Genomic DNA, 21472 nt, shown 5'->3' on the forward strand with positions numbered 1-21472 from the left:
ACTCAGATAAGTTTGAAGGGCCACAGTAAAGGCAAGACTGAAATGAACACTTTGTCTATGAACTGTGCCTCAGCTTTCGCGCGTGTGCTCAATGAATTTCCTAATTAAACTCCAGCTACCACGACTTCATTACTCTGAGCTTTAATTTCAAACAGTAGCATCTACTCTGCCTGCACTTCAGCAGGGGCATTGTCTTGTAGCCACAAATACCCGAGAGCACAAACACGCCGCTACTGCTGTAAATCTGCTCCGTTCCCATGCAAAGACCACAGCCCCCTCGTCCTGCGAGGGGACAAATCAAGCTAGACCAGAAGTCTTCCTTCCTTGGGGACACAAGGCCCTGTGAGAGCCCCTTCCCTGCTCACCCAGCTCCCTGCGTTGGGCCTCAGCCCCAGCCGCCCCCGGCTTTCCCCGACGGGGAGGGAGCAGCGCCCACGCCGAGCTGCGCCCGAGCTGCGGGGCTGGGGCCCCGGGCACGGCCTCGGCCCCGCCGCCTCCTGCAGCCCGCGGCTGAGCGGGCGCTGCTGCTTCAGCCAAGGGAAAACAAAAACCGAGCCTTCAACAACCAGTGCTACACCTGGATGCACTTCGGGGTGGGGGGGAGAAAAAGAAAAAAGACGAGTCGAGACTTCTGGTTGATTTCACATTGCTACAAAGCTCCCCGTAGCCAGCAGCAGAGGCTGCCCGTGTCCGGGGCAGGGGCTGCCTCGCTGAGGGGCGAGGGCTCGGCCCGGCCGCTCACCGCGCCTCGAAGGCTGCTCTGAAGGGGGTGATTTGGTGCCCCTGTGAAACACTCTGCAATAAATAGACTTCTTTAAGTACTTAAGCACCAGGGAAAACACTCTCTGTGAAAGCCTGGCCAGCTTTGCAGTTGCCACTTTTGGCTTCTCACCTTTGGGCTCGGGTTTAACACCCGCTGCCGGACCGGCGCTGGCGGAGCGGGCGGTGTTTCACGCTCTCGGGGAGCTGAGAGCTCTCGGCGGCTGAGGGGCGCAGGGGCTGCAGCTGCAGCAGCGCCCGCAGCCCCGGACTGCATTCAACTCCTGCCAAACCCTTTGAACCTCCCCTCGTCACAGCACACGCTTCTTGTTCATGTGCTTATCACCCAGAGAAAAGCTATTTTCAGTGCTTTTTCTGTCAGTTAGGGTTGGTTTGTGCTGCCGGTTCGAGGGTGGCTGCAGCTCCCCCGCCGTGGCTCGGGGCTCCCCGCGGCCCCAGGAGCGCCGGGAAGCGCCGGGAAGGGAAAGGCGGCGCAGGAAGCGCCGGGCCGGGCCGGCAGGAAAACCGTGCGGAGCAGGAAGGGGCCCCGGCCGGGGCAGCGGGAGCCGTCTCAGTGGCCTCCCAAAGGCTCGCAGAGGAAGGGAAGGTGCGTTCACCTCCGAGCGTGCCCTGGAGCCGCTGCCGGCCCTTCTGAGCGCTGGAGCTGCCGCTCCCGGGCCGGGCCGTGCGCTCGGAGCTGGGGCCAGAGGGCCGTGACTGCCGCAGGACAGAGACCGTGCTCAAGTGCAGGAGTCGTGCTTCTTAAAGGAAATAAAATAACAATAAAAACCAACCACGCTTAATTATATTCTGAAATACTAAGGCACTTTGATTCTTCAAACATCAAAATACTTTGAAAATACTCTGAAATACTTTACATGTTTTAACTGGTTCTGGTTTATACAGACAGACTCTGGCTTCTGTCTGGAGCTTTAAAACGTTTTCTTTCTGTACCACCCAGCATACTTCCATAGCTAGCTCCTGGGCTGAGTATTGTGTTTCGCCATTCTCGCCGATGTGGTGGGAAAAGGCTTTGCTCACTGAGCCTTTTATGTTAGTTCATCCTATTAAAGCGCCTTGCTTTGTTGTCCTCTGAACCCTCTTTAATGCCTCTGCATTTTTCAGCAAGTTTGGTGAAAAGAAAAACTTCACCCTGTATCATTAGAGTCCTGACTAGAGCCACATTCACTGATGAACTATTTCAAGTTGAAAGATTCACTGCTCCTTCGCTATCACCTTAGTTGTGTAGGCAAGTTCCCTCCCTCACATTGACGTTATTTATTAGAAGAATAAAATTCAAATATTTTTGCTTGGGAAATGGACAGTGTCTGAGATGAAGGTTAATCTGGAAGATTTCCTCAAACAATATTTGCGATATGACATATAAAAACAGTCAGAGAGCTGATAAAATGCAAAATGCATTGAATTTCTGAGAACAGCAGGGGGGAAAAGTTGTTACACTTTTTGGAATAGAGTTGTAGGCTGCTTTGAAGTAATGTCTCTGTGCCAACATAGAAAATTTGTTCAAAAGGTGCATGGATCATATAACACAGATGAGAGAGAAATACACACTAGCTGCAAGCAATTTCTTATCTTGTGCCTAAACCAGCAGTAGAAGTGGGAGTTGTGATGGAAGTAAAAAACATGTGAAAGTGCCTGGTGTTTGGGAAATGGCTCACATGGATTCCTTGTGCAACAGTCATCGAAGTGGTCACCAGATCAGCAGAAATCGTTAGACCATAGTTGTGTCTTGCCTGAAAGCAAGAAAGATAACAATGCAGGCTGTGGGGAGTTGTTTTTCAGCACTTCATCAGAACGTGTTTTCCAGCTAACATCTTGGTCCTTCTTCCAAACATGAGGATAGTCGCACATGTTGGTAGAATTTTTTTTTCCTTTCACCTTAGAGTAACTAATAGAGCAGCATCCAGCTCATCAAAGCACAAAGAAATACTGCAAGTAGCTGGGTAATAATCGAGCTGGCAGACTCTCCCCCTTATTCAAAATGACACAGATATCAGCTCTTTGAATAGTACCACAAAATTCAAAGTATTCATTTGTAAACATCTCTGTGTGTTTATTACACATATCTCTCTGTGGGAGGGTTCATGAAACCTTGCCCAGAGCTGCTCAGGAAAGAATTACAGATCTAAGGATAGAGTTCACAAGTGAAAATTCTCAAAATCCTCAGCTTTGTGTCTGCATTACCACAGAGGATTCCTTCATTTCAAGTGGAAAATATCATGGTGTAGTCCAACTCCCTCCCCCAGCAATCCAAAATTATGCCTGAAACCTGTTCTTCCATATACTCTCAATCACAATCTCGTGCCAAATACAATTTTTTACATAATGAAAATTGCTATTGCACATGCTGTGTCACCATATAAATTCTATTTTTGTTGCTTAAAGTAATTCACAACCTCACCTTCACATTATTCAGCTCTGGCTGCTCAGTGGGGGCAAGAATTTGTCTGAGACAGTATTCCAGCAATTTACACCACTGTCCTGCTAAGTCAAGAAGTCTTGGCTTATGCCAAGTGTTTCTGTGTTTGAGAGAACAAAGCTACCTTTAGCAGACAGCTCAGGTCAAGACCTGTAAATGTCAGCTGTCAGCTGTGGTTCACACCAGATTTTCCCCAGGTAGCGAAACAGTTTTCATCCATGATTTCACAAAGCCCAGCAGATTATTTTAACCCAGTATTTTTTTGGTGATTTCCCTCTAGCCTGTGTTTTCCAAATGTCCATTTGTTTTCAGAACTGTGCATTTGGTATTTTAATCCCACTTTTAGCTGAGTAGAGTGATTCGGAATAAACACTGCAATTGCTGCGGATGCATCTTAATATTTTATGGGTTTGGGTCACACACATTTCTGACAGGCTGTTTTTATGTACCATGCACCTAAAAATGGGTCTTGTCCAAGCGATCATTCCCAAAAGCTCAAAATAAATATTGCCCTTTGTACCAAGTTTGCATGATGTGGTTGCTGCCCCAGGCTCGGCAGAAGGTTCATAGAGGGTTGACAGAGCTTTGTGAGCTCTGCTTTATTAGGACTTTTCCAAGCTGGAGCATTCCTGGGTGTGGTTGAGGGATTTCCTGCCTTTTTGTCCTGTGGAGGCAGCACGGAAGCTCCAAGTGCAAGGAAACACTTCCCGCTCAGCTGCCGAGCGGGGCTGCTCAGCAGAGGAAGGGCCTGGGCAGCACCGAGGGCTTGGGGAGCTCCCATACAATGTTGAATTGTACATGCACGAGTATCTGCTGCTGCTGCCCTGGTACAATGCTTCAAACCCTGACACACAAGCATTGAGTCATCCTGGTGCTGCAGGGGACGTGGTCCTTAACATCGTCATTCTCTTCAGTGGATCACCTAAGTGTACACTAATTACATTCCAAACTTACAAAAAACTCACACCAAACCAAACCAACCAACCAACCAAACCAACAAAACCCCCCAAACACACCCAATCTTTTGGATAATACTGTAATTTATACTGGCTGATTGGCTTCCAGGTTTCTCTAAATTCTTATTTAATCACAAAACTTGTACAAGTTACTGTGCCACATGCTCTTATAGCTTATGTGTGCAGAGTGGATTCAATAACTGTTAATTACCATAGAAAATCCTCTGCATAGAGTAATAGTTGAAGGGAGATTTCGTGACCCTATGCAATTCTTGTTAACTGTGTAAAATGAAATAAGGTTCTATCACAATAAATCAGATGATAGCTAATGAGCAAACTCTTTCAGTCTGTAAATAGAAAGATTTGATTAGAAAAGTGTGAAATTACAGGAATTAAATTATGTGGATTTTGTTTAGGATTTCTTTGTTTGCTTCTTAAATCTTGACACTTTTGTTCTATTGAATTAATCTTCTTTTCAAAAGAAAAAAAAAACAACCTATGGGGAATTATTGAAATACAATAGATGTTTTCTGGCAAACTTCAGAAGCCTGGGGAATTTCCAGCGTTTCAGAGCTGAGCAGGTTACATAGCTCTAGTTTGTGTACCCATGGTTTTGAATGCTTTGTCAGTTTGACCCTTTTTACAACATCTGATAATGCCTCATCCCATACAAAATGCAATCAGTATTGAGATCTTCTGGGCCAGATTAGGAATTATGGAATGTTACAGTTGGGCAATCCCTATATTTCTTAGGTGACAGAATAAAATAAGGATGGATAACAGTATTTTTACACATTTCTGTTCCCTATTTTAGACCTGGCAGCCTGTGGTGTACAGGAAGCCCAAGGTTAGCTCCAGCTGAGTGGTCCATGGGGCATTCCAGCTGCAGCTCCTCTCTTGCTCAATATGCAGCCTGCTATACCTGGCTTTCACACAGAATACCTGGGCAGGGAGTTGCCAGGGAAGTCACAGACAGATTTTATGATAATTTTCTATCCCTGTTCTATTCCTTGCACTGGAAGAACAGCAAGGAAAAAGAATAAACATCAAAGGACCAGGTTGCTCTGAATAATTCAGGCTATTGTATTTTACATAGATGTTGGGTATAATACACCTTTTCAGTTCTGAGTTCATTTTCTCTGCCTGTTTGTCACATGGCCATCACCAGGACAAAGCTGCATGCCCTTTGCAGACACACAGAAGGCAGCCCAGGGCTCAGAAGGGTGCTTTCTACACTGCAGCCTCAAAACTGTGTGGTAGCTCTGGCATAACCTGCTGGTGTATGGGAATGCATGGCCATGGCTGAGGAGCTGCTGGACAAAATGGCTTTTTCATTTTTTTTCACCTTACTGGTATTAATACTGTTATTTTAATACAGCTATTATTGCCTGTGCAAATCTTGTGTACTTGCATGTGGAGTGTCTGTGGAGGAAGCAGATTTCAGTCACCGTGACCAGGAGTGTAGGAAATGCTTCCCATGGCCCAGTGCCACACTCTAGGGTGTGCACATCTTTTACTGCACGCATTGCGTAGGGCTTTGGGTTCCCTCCCAGAACTGGGCTCCCATCACACAATCACCTCCACAGGGGAAACTGTCATTTTCCACAAAGGCACACAGTGCTTAGATGAGATAAGCAAGGGATACAGAAACACCAGGAAGGGAAGGGAAATGACTCACCTGTGGCTATCAGTTCCTAGTACAGAAATGGGGTGGTAGTCACAAGGGTCAGTGGCACCGTGCTGAGATGACACAGCTCAGCCCTTGTCACAGGATCTCAGATGTGTGGGACAAACAACATTAATGCCTGCAAGGCTTCAGAAGCAGAAGGGTCCCAGTCCCTCAGATAAAAACATCCCTACAAATTCAGATGTCCCTGTGCATTGCCTCATCCCTGTACATTGCATTTATTTACTTATTTATTTACAAGGGTTTAACTTGGGCTTCCATGGTTTATACATTTTCATTGCTCTGCACAGAAGTGACTTTATCCCTGGGACAAAGCAGTGCTTTCCCTCATGACTGTCAGCAGCCAGGGTAAACCATCCCTGCCCAAATGAAGGCCTGAGCCAAGAGACATTTTATCTTGTGCACAAATACAGATTTGACGCTTTTTTCAGCCTTGCTCAGGTCACTATTTAAAAGGCTAGGAAGTGAGCACACATGAAATCATTCCTTCCATACAGGCAGACAGATGGAGAGAAATTCCAGCCTGCTTCCACTCTTTTGTCTTCAGGGCATTTTTGGAATTTCCTTCAGGAAGTGAGGTTATGACCCAGAGCCTTCCTCGGTGAGTAGGTTCTCATTTCCCACAGTCAGCCCTGCACAGCGATGACATGCAGTACGAGAAGGTGAGGTTTATCTTCACTCTCCAACTGCATCCGGTACGGGCTCCATGGAACTTAAAAGTAATTCTGAGAGGGAATGGCCACTGGAAAGGAAATGGAAGTCAAACCTTTGGGAGAAGTAAGGCAGTATCTGCTCAACGACACTGCCACGGCCTTCGCTGGCAGACCCAACGGAGCTGCAGTGCTCACGCAGCTGAGCCACCATCCTGTGTTTCATAAACTTCCTTGACGTTTGCAATAGGCTGAGAATTGAACTTATGAATTATATTGGTGATACAAGTGAATTACTTCACTTTTCTACTCTAGGCAGTCATGGTAAAACTAGCAACTGTCTAGTTTTCCTTCTGTTTGTACTTCATTGGCTGTCTGAGGAGAATTGCTCTTGTAGAGATTCTTCTAGTGGCATTCAGCCATACAGCACATGCTGACAAGAAAGTTATAGTTTAAAATTAGTTTTGTATTTTACATAATCCTGTGATATTACACGTTATGTCCCTACAGAATGGACTTAATCCCAGCATGTACTAAAATCGAGGAATTCTTTCACCAACTTCTGTGGAAACCACACATGGCATGAAACCACCACAACAGTACAAAACTGCGAGTAATCTGATAATAGATTCATTTAAAAAATCAGTTTATTAATGTTTAGAAGTCAATAAAGCTATGTGCAAATTGAACAATAAAAGTCAGAAACATTTTAAATACTATTTTTAAACCAGAAAAAAAACCCCAACAGTTTAATTGCACTGGAAATTTTACTACAAAGGCAATACATTTTCTTTACAAAATACCAGTCCTAGGAGTTGCTGATGACTGTAGATAAGTCAATTGCTCTCAGCTATCCCAGATATACCACATTTGTTATAGTAACACTCTAGGCACATGAAGACTCCTGTATCTTATTTACATTATACACATTCAACCCCATTAGCACAGGTTAGAAAAATAGAGAAGTAAAAATGATGCTGTAAAACAAATACATTCAATTTAACAACAGGTACTTCTTCCATGATCAAATACAGACATCCTTGCTGAAATTATAAGCATTAATAAAATGTGCCAAAATGTATTGCATTTTGTTACGGAAGTGCATTTATCTATAGTCATTTCACTTCAACTTTCTTTTTATTTTTTCTGAAACCCGACATACTCTTTTCTGATTTTCCAACTGATCCTTACTTTTGGAAAGACTGTGAAACTGACACTGAAATACCCCTTCAGTTTTTAGCTCTTCTTACTTAGGCAAAAATCCCACTGTTGTCAATAGTATTTTTTACTATTTTGTAGACGTTCAAGTCATCTTGAAGAGAAATGATATTTAGTTCTTTCTTGCATTTTTCATGATAATGCAGTTTAATGCTATAGAATAAAAAGGCAATGAAAATATGGGGCCAAATGCCCCTCTGAGCTACTCCATTAAGTCTGATGCAGCCAATGGAATTGTACAGGCGAAAGTAACTGCAGAATCTAGCTCGTGGTCTTCAAATGTAATACAGGCTGACAGCAAAAATTCACAGCTATGATCTTGCTAAGTAAAACCCCAAGAGCTTTGGACTCTGCGAACAAACCCTTATGACTTAACTAAAAGCTCTGCAAAATTATGCCAATTATGGTTGTTTGTGGTCTAAGTTATATTTGTGTGATCTCCTTCCATGTTATGTACTAAACAAACACACTTCTTACCAATGATACCAGAGCCACCACTAAATTCAGTACAGAAAGATCTTTGTGTCAGTGGTTTGCTGTGAAAAGAAAAAACTTCACATTCTTCTCACAGGGAAAAAAAAAAAAAGATTCATTCTCCCTTTCCCTCCTCCCCCTCTCTCTTTCTCTCACACACACCAGGCATCATTTCACCAAGGCATCAGTCTTTCAGAGTTACTAAGGAGATTTCAGGATATGAATGCGCCTGACAATCCTGAGCTGCCTCAGCGCAAAGACAAAACATGCTCCAGGGAAAAAGATTTTCAAGCCAGAACAGTGTGTCCCATTTCTTGAACTCCAGCCTCGCAAGTGCACCGTTTGCCTCATTAGAACTAATGCTACTTGCTCACTCAGCCCAACGCTGCTGCTGTGAGCAGGAGGCGTCCCAGCTCCCTGATTTCAGAGGAAGACTCTGAAATACACCCCCATGGTTACTCCTAAGAAGATGAGGTAACATTGCCCGAAGACATGATGGTTTCAGGATGGTCACCGTCCTCCTTCTGTGGGTGTGAGGAGTTGTCAGACTTACTCCGGCTGAACTCCATGCCCCCAATGATTGGCCGTTTGAATTTGGTCCCAGAATCTGCTGGGGGACATGTGCAGCAGCACAAAATCTTGATGAAAGCCCTCCGCATCTCCTTGTTTGTCAAGGTGTAGATGATAGGGTTCGTGGCTGAATTGAGCACGGCCAGCACTAAGAAATACTCTGCTTTATAGAGGATTGGGCAGGTCTTCACTTTGCACCCCACATCCAATAAAAGGAGGATGAACAGAGGAGCCCAGCAGGCAATGAAGACACTCAGGACTATGATCACTGTCTTGAGCAAGGCTAGTGACTTTTCTGAGCTCCTGGTAGCTTTGGTAATGTTTTTCCGAAATGTCAGCCTGCGGCTCCTAGTCCTCACCATGGAGTAGATCCTGCAGTAGAGGACCACAATAGATAACAAAAGGCCAGTGAAAACGGTTGTGCAAAAGAGAATATAGTGCTTGTGGTAGAGAGGCAACACGGTGGAGCAGTTGGACAAGAGGTTCTTGCAGTTCCAGCCCATGATCGGGAGCCCCCCGAGGATGGCGGAGATGACCCAGCACGCGCTGATCAGCAAGAAGGAGCGGAAGCTGTTGCTGCCATTGTGGAGTTTCATCTTCAGCATGGTGATGTATCTCTCAATGGCAATGGCTAACAAGCTGAACACAGAAGCTGACAAGGCAACAAACATGCTGCCTTCTCTTACAAACCACTGGTTGGGGGTCAGGCTGTAGGTTTTGTGTCCAGATAGAAGGAGGTTGGCAGTGTAAGCCACACCAGCCAGCAAGTCTGAAAGAGCTAAGTTCCCAATGAAATAGTACATGGGTCTGTGAAACTTCTTGGTTTTCCAGATGGTAAGCAAGACAAAAATGTTCTCTAAGATTATAAAGCAGCAAATGATGATAAAAACCACCGACGTCACTTTAATTCCAGTGTCCACACTCTCATTTAGCTTTCCCGTGTAATTATAATGCTCTTTGATGACATAGTTGACATCAGTGTTGGTGGGGTTGCTGGTGACCTTCTGCGGGGCAGTGGTGCCGGAGTTCATGGTGCCTGGCTGGGGACTGCTCCCCCAGCGGCCACCGGAGGGTGACGCCGACCGCAAACCCGGTGGCTGCCCCGCAGCTCCTTGGCCCCACAGCCTGCCTGGCACTGCTGCACGGCCTCACAAACTGCAGCCCTGAGAACAAGAGGCACAAAACCCGCACTTAAAAGAAAGGAAGACAAATAGTGTAGCAAATGCTAAAGGGTTTAAAATAATCTGCTGTTTTAACTGTGCATCAGAGTCATAAATGTATTCACACATGAATCAGTTTCATTCAGCTGGTAAAATATGTTTAAAAGGTGGTTAGGCATATTCAATAGGTAAAGCTAATAAGACAAAAAAAGTTCTGTCATGCAGAACTGAACAAGTTGGAGTCAGCAAGGACTCTATTACTTCCAACACAAAAGATCTCAAAGCTCCCCAGCAGTAAGTTCTAGTGCTTTTTCTTCAGTGGGAAATGCAACAGCAGAGATTAAAAAAAAGAGAAAGGGCTTGCTTGATTAGATTTAACTCTAAATGTACGAAAGTCTGCACAGAAATTACTTGACAGAAGACCCGTATTCTTCTCCATTAATAAAGTCTCAATACACTTTGGAAGGGGGTAGTTATGCAATTTACTGATGCCATCTCAAACAGTGGTAAATTCACTGATGTAAATATAAACAGGAGATCATCTCAAAGCTGTAAACAGGTAAGGAGTGCCCTTGCTAAATACAAGTAAGAATATACTTTACAAAGCCGACAGCAGTAAAAAGTTTAGAAAAACAAGAAAAATATAGAATTAAGCTGGAGAGCAAGCCCATTCCATGGGTCTGAAACAAAGAATGTCAATAAAAACCCTTGCATTTAAATAACTCGTATGGCAAGCTTTTGAAATTGGCATAATTAAGGAATACGCATACAGAGGAAACCCCCTTTACATATAAAGGTTTCGTAGTGGACATTTAAAAAGAGTTAAACACATAATATCACGCAAGGAAAGAAGAACAAGAAGATTTGTAAATTACAGCCTAAGCGAGGCAAAGCATGGGTTCGGTTCCCCGCACCATTCCCGGGCTTCAGTCCGCATCGCTCCCGGACATAAAACTCCCACCGCTCCTGTCCCGCACGGCTCCGGGGCTCAGCCCGCACCGCTCCGGCCCCGCTCCGGTCCCCAGCGCGCGTGGCTCCCGGCCCGCACCGCCTCCGCTGCCCGCGGCACGCAGCCGGGCACGCCGGTGTCCAGGTAGCCTCTTCCCCACCTCTCCTGTTTTGTTTCGTGGCCCCGGGGGTCGCGCCGAGCGGGGCCGCAGCGCTGGGACCGGGGGCGTCCCCGCGGTGCGGGGAGTGCGCGGCTCCCCGAGCCTTACCTCGCTCAAGCGCGGCGCGGAGCCCAGACCGGCCCCGCTCATCTTGCGCGCCCGCGGAGCAACTCCGGTGGGCGGGCTGGGGGGCTCGGTGGTTTTAATGTTTCTGCAGCTGCTGCCCAGCCCTTCCGATCCCTCCTCCCAGCCCGGCCCTGCCCCGTCCCGCCCGCCGGGGCGGGAGCAGCCGCGGGCGCTGGCGTGCCTGGCTGGCACACGAAGGCGCGGGGCGAAGAGCTCCCCCGCGGGACCCCCTCGCCCTGCCGGCCGGGGGATGCAGGGAGGGCTCCAGCCGTCCCTGACCTGGGAGCTGCCGCCTCCCGGCACCGGGCGCCCCCGGCATTTCGGGGAAGGAGGTGCTGGCACGGCCCGGCCGGCTCCGAGCACGCTCCTGCGCCTGGCGGGGCGCCGGGGGCAGCTTCGCGCCCGCCCGGCTTCTTGCCCCCCGAGCAGGCCCAGAAAGGCCATGGCCAAAGGCAGCATCCCGTATGCTACCTTAGCTCTCCCTCTTCTTGGACTGTGTGAGTCATGTTTAACGAAACACCTGGAAGAAGCTCTTCCATGTTCTCACTACAACCAAGGTGTGTTTTTGCCGTGGCAGGCCCGGTGGCTGCTACCCGCACTCCTGGCCTGCAGAGTGACTCACCAGCGGCTCCCCCCGGAATCGGTGTTGGTGTTTCCACATGAAAAAACCCCAAACAAACAAACAAAATCAAAAAACCCAAACCCAAAAACTAAAAAAACCCCAAACCCCAAAACTCTGTTTAGAGGATGTTGTAAAACAACTGTTTGCAAGTACGAAGAAAAGATTTTTTATGCATTTTTTCAGAAACAAAATTGGCAAGGGCAACTACTTAACACTCTTTTAAAAGAATATATTGTATATTCTTTTTAAAAGAAAAACCACTTTTGGTGTATGTGAAATGCCAGCTCTGGTGTATTCTACTGTTGCACTTGCTGCAGAAAAATTCCTCTTCCTTGCTCTGCTCTTGTTAACTCCAAATTGAAATGTAAAAGAATATCACAGTAGGCCAAAGCACAATATATTGAGTCTTCCAGTTCAAAGCATTTTGCCCATCAATTAGCTGTAGCAGTTGTTATGGGGAAAAGACAGCACAAGTATTCTACCCTCAGGAAGAGGGTCCCCTTATTTATGCTAATAGTCACGCTTCAATTGCTCCACCTCTCCCAGAATGACTCAGATAAATTACAGTGGCAAACAGACATTTACTCTTCTACCACAAAGCTAGAAACTTAAAAAGATATTTATCCTCCTGAGAGCCTGGAGAAAAATGCAGCCGTTAAGTCACAACTGTCAGAAAAGGCACATGAGATAAATCATGCTTGAGGTTGACATATGTATCCCCTGCAACTGCCCAACATACCCCAGCATATTTCAAGCTTTCCCCCTTATTTATCTAATACATAGAAAATACTAAATAAAAGTGCATTCATTAGGCATTTTCTTCTAGGAAATAATTCTCACATAATTTTAAGTAAGAGGAACATATTAAAGGAACATGCTTTAATTAAAGGACAGAATGATTCAGGGTTTCATTAGTCAGATGTGCAGGCTTTGATGTCCAGGCTATTGGTTACCAGCTGAGAGGATACCAGCTCAGAGATGTGACACCCAGCAAATTGTCAGAGGCTGTGTAGAATCACAGAACCATAGAATGGTTTGGGTTGGAATGGACCTTAAAGATCACCCAGTTCCTATTCCATTGCCATGGGCAAGAATAGGAACTTGGTGATCTTTAAGGTCCATTAAAGATCAACCTTTCACTAGGCCAGGATGCTCAAAGCCCCATCCAACCTAGCCTTGAACACTTCCAGGGATGGGCACATCCACCCTTTCTTTGGGCAACCTGTTCCAGGGCCTCACCACTCTCACAGCAAAGACATTCTTATCAATATTGAAACTAAGTCCACACTCTTTCAGTTTGAAGCCACTCTCTTGGCCTGACACTACATGCTCTTGTAAAAAGTCCCTTTCCAGCTTTCCTCTAGGGCCTCCTCTATAGACTTAAGCATCACAAGAAAGTAATCCTAGAGCCTTCTTTTCTCCAGACTGAACAAACCCAGCTTAGCCTTTCCTCATAAGAGGTTCTCCAGCCCTGAGATCATTATTTACATCTTTCCCCTGGACCTGCTCTGACCATGTTTGGTCCATGTCTTTCCTGTGCTGAGAACCCCAGAGCTGAACACAGCACTGCAAGTAGGGTCTGGCCAGAGCAGAGCAGAGGGGCAGAATCCCTTTCCTTGAGCTGTTGCCCACACTCCTTATGGTGCAGCCTACAGTACAATTGGCTTTCTGGGCTGCATTGCAGGGTCATGTCCAGCCTCTTATCCACCAGCACCCTCAAGTCCTTCACCTCTGCTTCTCTCAGCCTCAAGGAGTTGCCCCAATCCAGGTGCAGCACTGGGCAAAATATGCAGGCAATTTCAGTTCCATTCCGAAAGCTGGACACTTGTATCACAAAAAGCTTCATTAAACTTAGACAACCACACACATTTACAGCCTTCTTGACATTTTGGCAGTGAGGAAACTGAAATATAGCTTCACTCTTCACAGGCAAATGGAGCCAGACCAGCTGGATTTGCACCGAAGGCTGTCTAAACCCTCAGAGAAGATAGGTTTACATGGCTCAACTGCACAGGTTCTTACCTGCTTACAAGGTCCAAAACACAAACATGGGACTCAGGCTGGTCCAGCCAACTCTACCAAAATTGTAGTAGCTGGCAAGTATTTAGCAAGGGGGTTTACACCAGGGTTACTCTAGCCTCACCTGGAGAACAAGCCACCAACAGAATGAGAACTCTTTCTCACTACCTCTCCAACTGCCTCGTCCACTGATAAGGAAGCTTGCACTCCTACTACAGAAATCCAGTGTATACATGGCTCCTTTGAGAACTCTGGAATTGCCTATGGTCAGAATAAGGAGAAAGAACAACACAGTGTTACTCATGCCCAGCAGGAAGGCTGCACATATCAGGACACCAAACTGACACAAAACAGATGCCTCACCTGGCTAAACTGGTTAAAAAAATGTTCTGCACCATGTCTACTAGCATCAAGAGACAGACACATTTTTCACTGGGATCTGAGTATGTAAATGCTCTTACGTAGCTTTCAGGATGAACAGAAACTCCCATTTTAGGGAATGTCATGAACAACAAACTAATACTGTGTGGCAGCCAAAGTTCTTGTGGAACTTCCAGTGACAGCTTAGTGTGGTAGGGATTGCAGAAACCTGGCTAGTCACAGAGCAATTTCCTTGCAGGAAAATGCTTTGATCTTGTCAGAAAAGAAGCTGTAAGCTGGGGTCCACCCAATGCCTGCATATCAAAAGACTGGTGGCCTCTGACAGCACCAGACCAAACTCTCCCAGTGCAGCTGGACAACTCACAATTGCATCAGAGGAGTGTCTGAACACTATCCATCTTGAAAAGATAGTGACAATCCCTGTGAGAGAGATTAGCAAAGGATTTTTCTCCAACATGTCATTCTTCTGCATTTTTCAAAAGTCTTTGTCCATATAAGCAAAAACTACTTTTATTCATCCTGAGGCAACTTAGGTCACAAAGGGAGCCATTCCTCTATGAAGTGCTGGGTCATGACAGGAAATCTGTGAAACAGTACCAGAGTGCAGGATTGGTCACCAAGAAAATACCAAGAATGGCCTGCAGAATCCCCCAAAATTCTCATGACTAGAAGAAATAAAAAAGTTGGATTCATTATTCTGCTACAATCCCTGAACAAATATTCCATATTTTGAATCACTCATCAAGATTTACATGCATTGTAGCATGCTCTTACGTGCCTTCAAGTAACTGATACTTTTCAAAATCTGTAAGGAAAAAAATATGCCTAATTAATGTGTTCAAATGGGTTCAAATGACACCTTAAATGAAGTACATGCAGGCAGAAAAAAATTACAATATTGTGAGATAACTCAACCCATACTGGGAGATTATATCAGAAAGTTCTAAGAGATCAGAGAAGACACTGAAAGTATTTCTGCATCTTTAAGAAAGCTACAAAGACTAAATTAAATTATTTTATTAATTTGTTACATAAGAGTAACTACAAACCATTTATTCTGATTCTTGAGTATACTGAGTACCTAAGAGAACAATTCAGATTTATTGTTCAGTTTAAAATTAATCAATGTTTCAGTTACATTGCTTTTCCAGTTTAGAACAATCTGGTTTTAAATTATTCTTTCCACAGGGAATAGGTTAGATAAATTAATTTTCTGTTGTTATTCAGTGTTCAAAAATTTCATGTCTTCTTTCCTCAGATTAGAATCAAAAACCTGGTTTTGGGGAAAAAAAAGGTCATGAGAACATTGCAAAGATTAAAGCACACATATTTTTTCAGTATTAGTATTCTGTAACTTTGATGGTCTGGTTTTAAGTTCTTGACATTGATAAATAATATTAATTAAATGGCCTTTTTTGTTTAAAAAGGCAACTGTAAAAACTTTACTATATTCATTTTTGTGAGAATCTGCACTTTATTTTTAGTCCACTAAGCTGAACATATTATTGGGAAAAGCTCAAGTCTGAAGGGAAAGAATTAAAGAAGTTAAGAAATTGGCATGCAATAGTTTGCATGGATATCATTGTATACCCAAAAGTCTAACACACTTCAATATACAAAGCAGTCATTAACAGAATGATAAAACTGCTAATATGCTCTTGAACTTTCTACTGGCAGTTCAACTACAGAATGTTTCTCAAAGGGCAATGGGTGGGCAAGCCAGGATCACACACATTCCACCTGGGCACAGTGACAGCTCTGCTGCCATCGGTCCCTGCCGGGCTCCCCAGGGCAGCACACCCTCAGCTCCGGCCTCACCACAGCGCCCTACAGAGGGACACACTGCCGCACCGGGACAGGGCACACGCCCAACACTTTCTACATATCCTACTGGACGCTGCAAAAAGTTAAAAACTAGGTACAGAAAAAGTACTCACACAGCAACACAAAAAATTATAAGAAGGTTGGCTTATCTGTTATTTTTACCCAGTGCACAATAGTGACAGACGAGCTTCATGGCTTTGGGAGGGATGTGGCAATGTGGAGTTTACTGCCTTGGATTCAATCAGCAGCTGCAAGAGCTACACCACCTTTACCCCCATTTTCAAAAGCATGGGTTAACCACAGAGGTGTGAATATTATGCAGTCGGCTTGGCCTAGTAGATTTGTGAACTTATCACTATTACAGTTAATTTTCTACATTGGCTACTCAGAAAAGAATGACTTGGAAGTCATGTTGGGGGGACAGGTGTGATAGAAACACTTCTTCAGCCTGACTTTAAAAAAAATAAATCCTGAATATTCACTTTAAAAACTCATTTACATTATTTTCCTAGGAAACATTCTCAGGTGCCTTCATCTCCAGTAACATAAGAGATTAAAACCAAAAAGAAACAAGAAAAATAGGAGAGGGAGCTACTCAGAGTCAGGCAGGAAGCAACTTGGCTGCACAGAAAATGGCCTCACCCGTTCCACTGATTTTAGTTTATATTTTTCTTTTCCTTATTTGTTTCAAGAGTTTCCTTCCATTAGGAGTCACAGAGCTCTTGCAGAGGCAGCTGACTGCATTTAGGTAGATAGCACTGATAAATTGCATCTTATTTTAAGTAATGGTTTATCTCAACTGAAAAGGAGTGTCCCAATCAGTCACTGCCATAAATGACATAATGATAGGGAAGGAAAAGTGCCTTCAGTTTTCTGGTGTATTCCCTGATCCTACTGGCAAGGTGATGGGTTACAAAGATGAAATGGATGCATTGATGCATCCTGAAAAGGGACACTGTAGAAAGTTGAATAGATTTTCTCTCTAGGGGAAGTTTGTTTTACAGAAATAAGAACAAGAGGAAGAATTTCAACCCTGGGGAAGCATATGCATATAATCCCAAGAATTCACTTGAGGGATAAATTCTGAGTTTAAAACAAAACAAAATCTTACAAAATGAGCACCTCTAGGCTAACTGACCAAAGAAGAAATAAAAAACAGAAATAAACTTTCTGGTTTTGTATGTCCACCACTTTTATACCCTTCTGGTCTTCTGTGTCTCTTACCATAAATTACTCCTCCCTGCTTGCTATTCCTAAATCTCATTAGTGTTCACTTGTCAATTCCTCATTAGTTGTCTCATTTCTTTGACCAATGTTGGGAGTACTTTAGAAAGGCTCATTTAGATGAGGTGGTGTGGACTTACTCTTCAGCAGCCTTTGCTTAAAAAGAAAATTATTACTGCCAGAATAACCCCAATGTAGTTGTAGATAGGGGCACAAAATATGAATCCACTAAGTCTGCCTTTCCTTCTGCAACCTCACCAAAAGTAAGAGAGGACTTGCTCAATGATTCTAAATTTACATGATGTAAAACTTGTGATTACCACAGTCAAAGGAAGAGGCTTCAGTGATCTATCCCAAGGCCACAGGAGATAACAGGGTTTCAGTCTCTTGGGCAATTATAGCTTCTAACAGAAAACAATGGCTATTAGTGAGGCATAATGTGCAAAACTGCTCATCACACCCGGGAGAAAGATAGCTTGGTGAGCTGAGTCCCAGCACTTAAAAACCTTGAGTCCTCTCAGATTACACCTCACTTAGTACATGGCTAAAATGAAACTCTTCTGTAGTCCTAAAGGCACTAATTGGCAGCAATGAAAATTGTAGGAAAGATTACAAAATAATGAAAAAAAACCCACCACAGAAAAAAGGCCCGAAACAACAATTTACCCTGAATGTAGTTAGAAAAGTATCAGATTGAAACTGTAACCTGCCACAGCTTAAGAAGAATGCTTTTTTAGTAATACTGTTCCTGATTATTCCTCTCATTACTCACCGAACTGTTTAAGATAGCATGATCTAGCCTGAGAAAATCCTGGCTTGCCTTCCTTGCAAAAGCAGGTGCACACATCAAAAACATTGTAAAATCTCTTTGACAGAAAGAACACTGAAATATATTTCTGAACTCACAGCCATTCTCACACTAGCCTAAGGTCACCTATGTGGGGCATTGGCAAGAAAATCTGGTTTAATTCCAATTAGCTCAGAACAGGGAGGTGATCAGTCAGAATGAAGTGCCCAATGTTGTAATGAGCATGGAGCTCTAGCCATGTAGTCCTGACACTGTTCTGGTCACACTGGAGCTAGAATTTGCTAGCCTACATAAAGATTTGGTTCCTTTGACACACCATTTATGTTTGAAGCAGTATGTTGATGTGATGTCTGTTTCTTTAGAGAGAACTAGAGGTGAAACTCCAACCTGTGTTTTGTAAATTCTTAGAAAGTCATCACTGCCAAAAGCCTTATTTAGGAAATATCAGGCACATGACTCACTTCTAGTCCTTGTTTCACTAATTCAGATACACTGTGAAGGAAGGAGTCCCTCAACAGTACAAATTTTTTTCATACTGCTAAGGCATTGTTCTTTTCAAAAGCAGTATTAGCTGAGAGCCACTGGTAGAAGGGTTTATTTTTGGACAATCTCTCCAACTTTCACTAAATCATTGCCACAGTTTCATGCAAAAGCTTAAAAAATGCCTAAAAATTACATTTGTTTTATAAATGAGCCTTACTGCTTGGAACTATTGAACCCCTCATCATACAGCTGAGCCAGGCACAGAGCAGTTCTTAGATACCTAGAGAGGCATTCCCAGGTACTGGAGCCCCCCCAGACTTGAAACTAGAAAATAACCTTGCTCTGGAAATTGTGTATATTTCTCAGAACACCACACTCTACAGGTAATAGTGAGCAGCATTTAATACAAAGTCTTGTTTTTCATAGAAATTATTCTAGAGGCAAATCTAGACAAATTTTTGTGGACAAGTTTACCAGAAAAAAAAGCTAGACAATAATTCTGAGGAGTTGTTATCTAAAAGATAAATTTGTTATCTAAAAGATAATTCGCAGGTACTGGAGCTCCCCAGACTGCGAGCCAGGCTTGAAACTAGAAAATAACCTTGCTCTGGAAATTGTGTATATTTCTCAGAACACCACACTCTGCAGGCATTGCTGAGCAGCATTTCCTACAATATCTTGTTTTTCATAGAAATTATTCTAGAGGCAAATCTAGACAACTTTTTGTGGACAAGTTTACCAGAAAAAATAATTCTGAGGAGCTGTTATCTAAAAGGTAAATTTGTCTGGATTTTAGCCAAGCTGTATAGAAGCTCTACACTTTGAGGACAAACAATGCAGGCTAGAATATGTGATTGCTGTAAGCCACTTCTTGATAAAAAGCTAAGGAGCTTTGTTTCACAATATGACTAAAGCAGAACAGCACTGGGAAAACTGCCTCAGGAAGTCCACACACAATATAAATCATAATCAGATTTTCCATACCTTTCTAGACACAGGAACTCCTAAAATATCAAGCCAATGAGACTACAAGTTGAATACTAAGCCAATAGATTCTGCAGGCTGTATTCTGTATTTCTCAAAACAGATCTGTGAGCTACATTTATCAATATTCACCTCTCTGTAGAGATACCTATTTTATAAGAAAATCTAAGGAACAGTATGGTCTCTTAATGGGATTTCCTGAACAAACCCAAAATGAAATCTAAACTTATTCTCACAAAAAGCTACCAAAAACTCACCGCAATTTCCAGTAAGTAATAATAAAGATGTCTTTTTGGCTCATGGAGCTTGCTGCTCATCTTTCAGCCTTGCAAATAGTTTATCTGTACCTGAACTTGGCTGGAAAGATTACTGCTTTGGTTTATCTACAGGATAGTAACTAATATGCATAGAACTCTCCGAGTCAATGCCATAGTAATGGTGTGATATGCATAAAACTTTTTTGGTGATTCTCAGATATTGTGTATTACAATGAAATTATATTCTTCATGGAGATTTGCAGGATATTATGCAACATAAATACTGTCATGATAATGACATTAACTTTTTTTCATCCACTTTTTTCTTCTTCATATATTGTATCTCTCTAATAAAATACTGGAAAAATTATTTCATACCCAACACCTATATGGCACAATAACAGGTAGCACTTTTGCCCTATATTTTTCAAGGAGCATCTCCTCATTTGAATTAAACAGCCTGATGCTCTTTAATATATAAAGGGGTCTGTGGGAGCCTTTGCATGGACTTCAGTGGACTGAGGAACAGTATTTCAGATGGAAATATAAAATCTCTTTGAGGGTTGTACAAAAGTGTTACCCTCAAAAATATCTTTTGTCTGTTGCCAATGTTAAGGATTTCAAATCAGTGATCATTATCGGGAGACATCACTATCTTGAGTAGATTCTTACTGCAACCTTCTCTGAATTAAAATTACATGGTGTGACTCACTGATCCCTGAGAAAGCAAAGAAAAGCTCAAACCTTGATTCACACAATAAAACTTGGATCCCAGGAAACATGTCTCCCATCATGCATTCCATTCAGAATTTCAACATCATCTTCTGTTATTGTAAAATCAAACACCTGTGGGAATGCATATACAGTTAACATCATGAGCACAGACAGAATCAACAACCTCAGATATATTCTAGTATTTAACTGATCAAGATTCACTTTCATGTGAGGCCAAATTTTTATATATTTTTCCTTCAGAAAATTCTTATATTTTGTCATAGAAAAATACTCCATCAAGCTGACAGGCTCCATTGGGTGCTTTGCTCCTTTAGTGACTCATGTTTATTTGCACACTGTGTTAAGATGGTTTTGCAGCACTCTGGCCTCAGGCAACGATCCAAGACAAGGGTAGTATCAAAGCTGGTTTTGACAGCACTCTCTATTGTCACTGCCGGAGGTAGGTATAGGAATATCCTGACAGCAATCTCTTTGGGAGAATGAGCTCAGTATTTCACTTACATCCCAATGTTCAGTTTAGAGTGTTACAGTTCTCTTTCTCAGAACTTTAGACAAAGAGAATTTTTACAAGGTATCAGGACATTCACAAAGCTAACAAGCCAAAGGCTGTGTCTGTCTTTTCTATGACTCTACTTTGACAAAATTCGCACAAATCAGCTAAATACAGAAAAAGTGCCACAGTGCCTCAGTACTAACTCAAACTGGAAAGCATTCACCTGTCTTCAAACACAGGTTCTTACAACCACTGCCTTCTCCTGTGGCCACACCTGCAATGTGAATGATGGTGTCAGTGCTTTCTTAGAAGGTGTCCTATTGAGACATTATCATCAGGCAGTTGCTTCTGTTCTCTTTGTCATAGCTCTTCTGTGCTAAATAAAAAGATTCTGTGGAGCCTGAACTGTAGCCAAATGAGCTCCTCCCATCCTGCGTTATCCAGCAACCACTGTTCTGGAATGATCCTTGTAGTCAAATCTCATTGCTCTTTC

General features: G+C 43.5%; 2 protein-coding genes across 2 annotated transcripts in view; both read right to left on the reverse strand.

Annotated features, from left to right (window-relative positions):
• Positions 1 to 7121: 7121 nt before the first annotated feature.
• S1PR1 (sphingosine-1-phosphate receptor 1) lies at positions 7122 to 11215 on the reverse strand. Its single transcript, XM_058030576.1, has 2 exons — positions 11132 to 11215; positions 7122 to 9917 (listed from the first exon to the last, which is right to left on the reverse strand). The coding sequence occupies exon 2, from the start codon at positions 9783 to 9785 to the stop codon at positions 8646 to 8648; it is 1140 nt and encodes a 379-aa protein (XP_057886559.1). The 5' UTR covers positions 9786 to 9917; positions 11132 to 11215; the 3' UTR covers positions 7122 to 8645.
• A 4034-nt stretch (positions 11216 to 15249) lies between these two features.
• Positions 15250 to 21472, reverse strand: part of LOC131087151 (uncharacterized oxidoreductase YtbE-like) — a 31768-nt gene continuing 25545 nt past the window's right edge. The window contains exons 6-7 of the mRNA XM_058030581.1: positions 20496 to 20597; positions 15250 to 15444 (exon numbers count right to left, since the gene is read on the reverse strand). Coding sequence (XP_057886564.1) covers positions 20502 to 20597 — 96 coding nt within the window. The 3' untranslated portion in view covers positions 15250 to 15444; positions 20496 to 20501. The remainder of the gene's footprint in view (positions 15445 to 20495; positions 20598 to 21472) is intronic.

This window comes from Melospiza georgiana, chromosome 9 (genome assembly GCF_028018845.1).
Source record: "Melospiza georgiana isolate bMelGeo1 chromosome 9, bMelGeo1.pri, whole genome shotgun sequence".
Taxonomy (NCBI): Eukaryota; Metazoa; Chordata; class Aves; order Passeriformes; family Passerellidae; genus Melospiza; species Melospiza georgiana.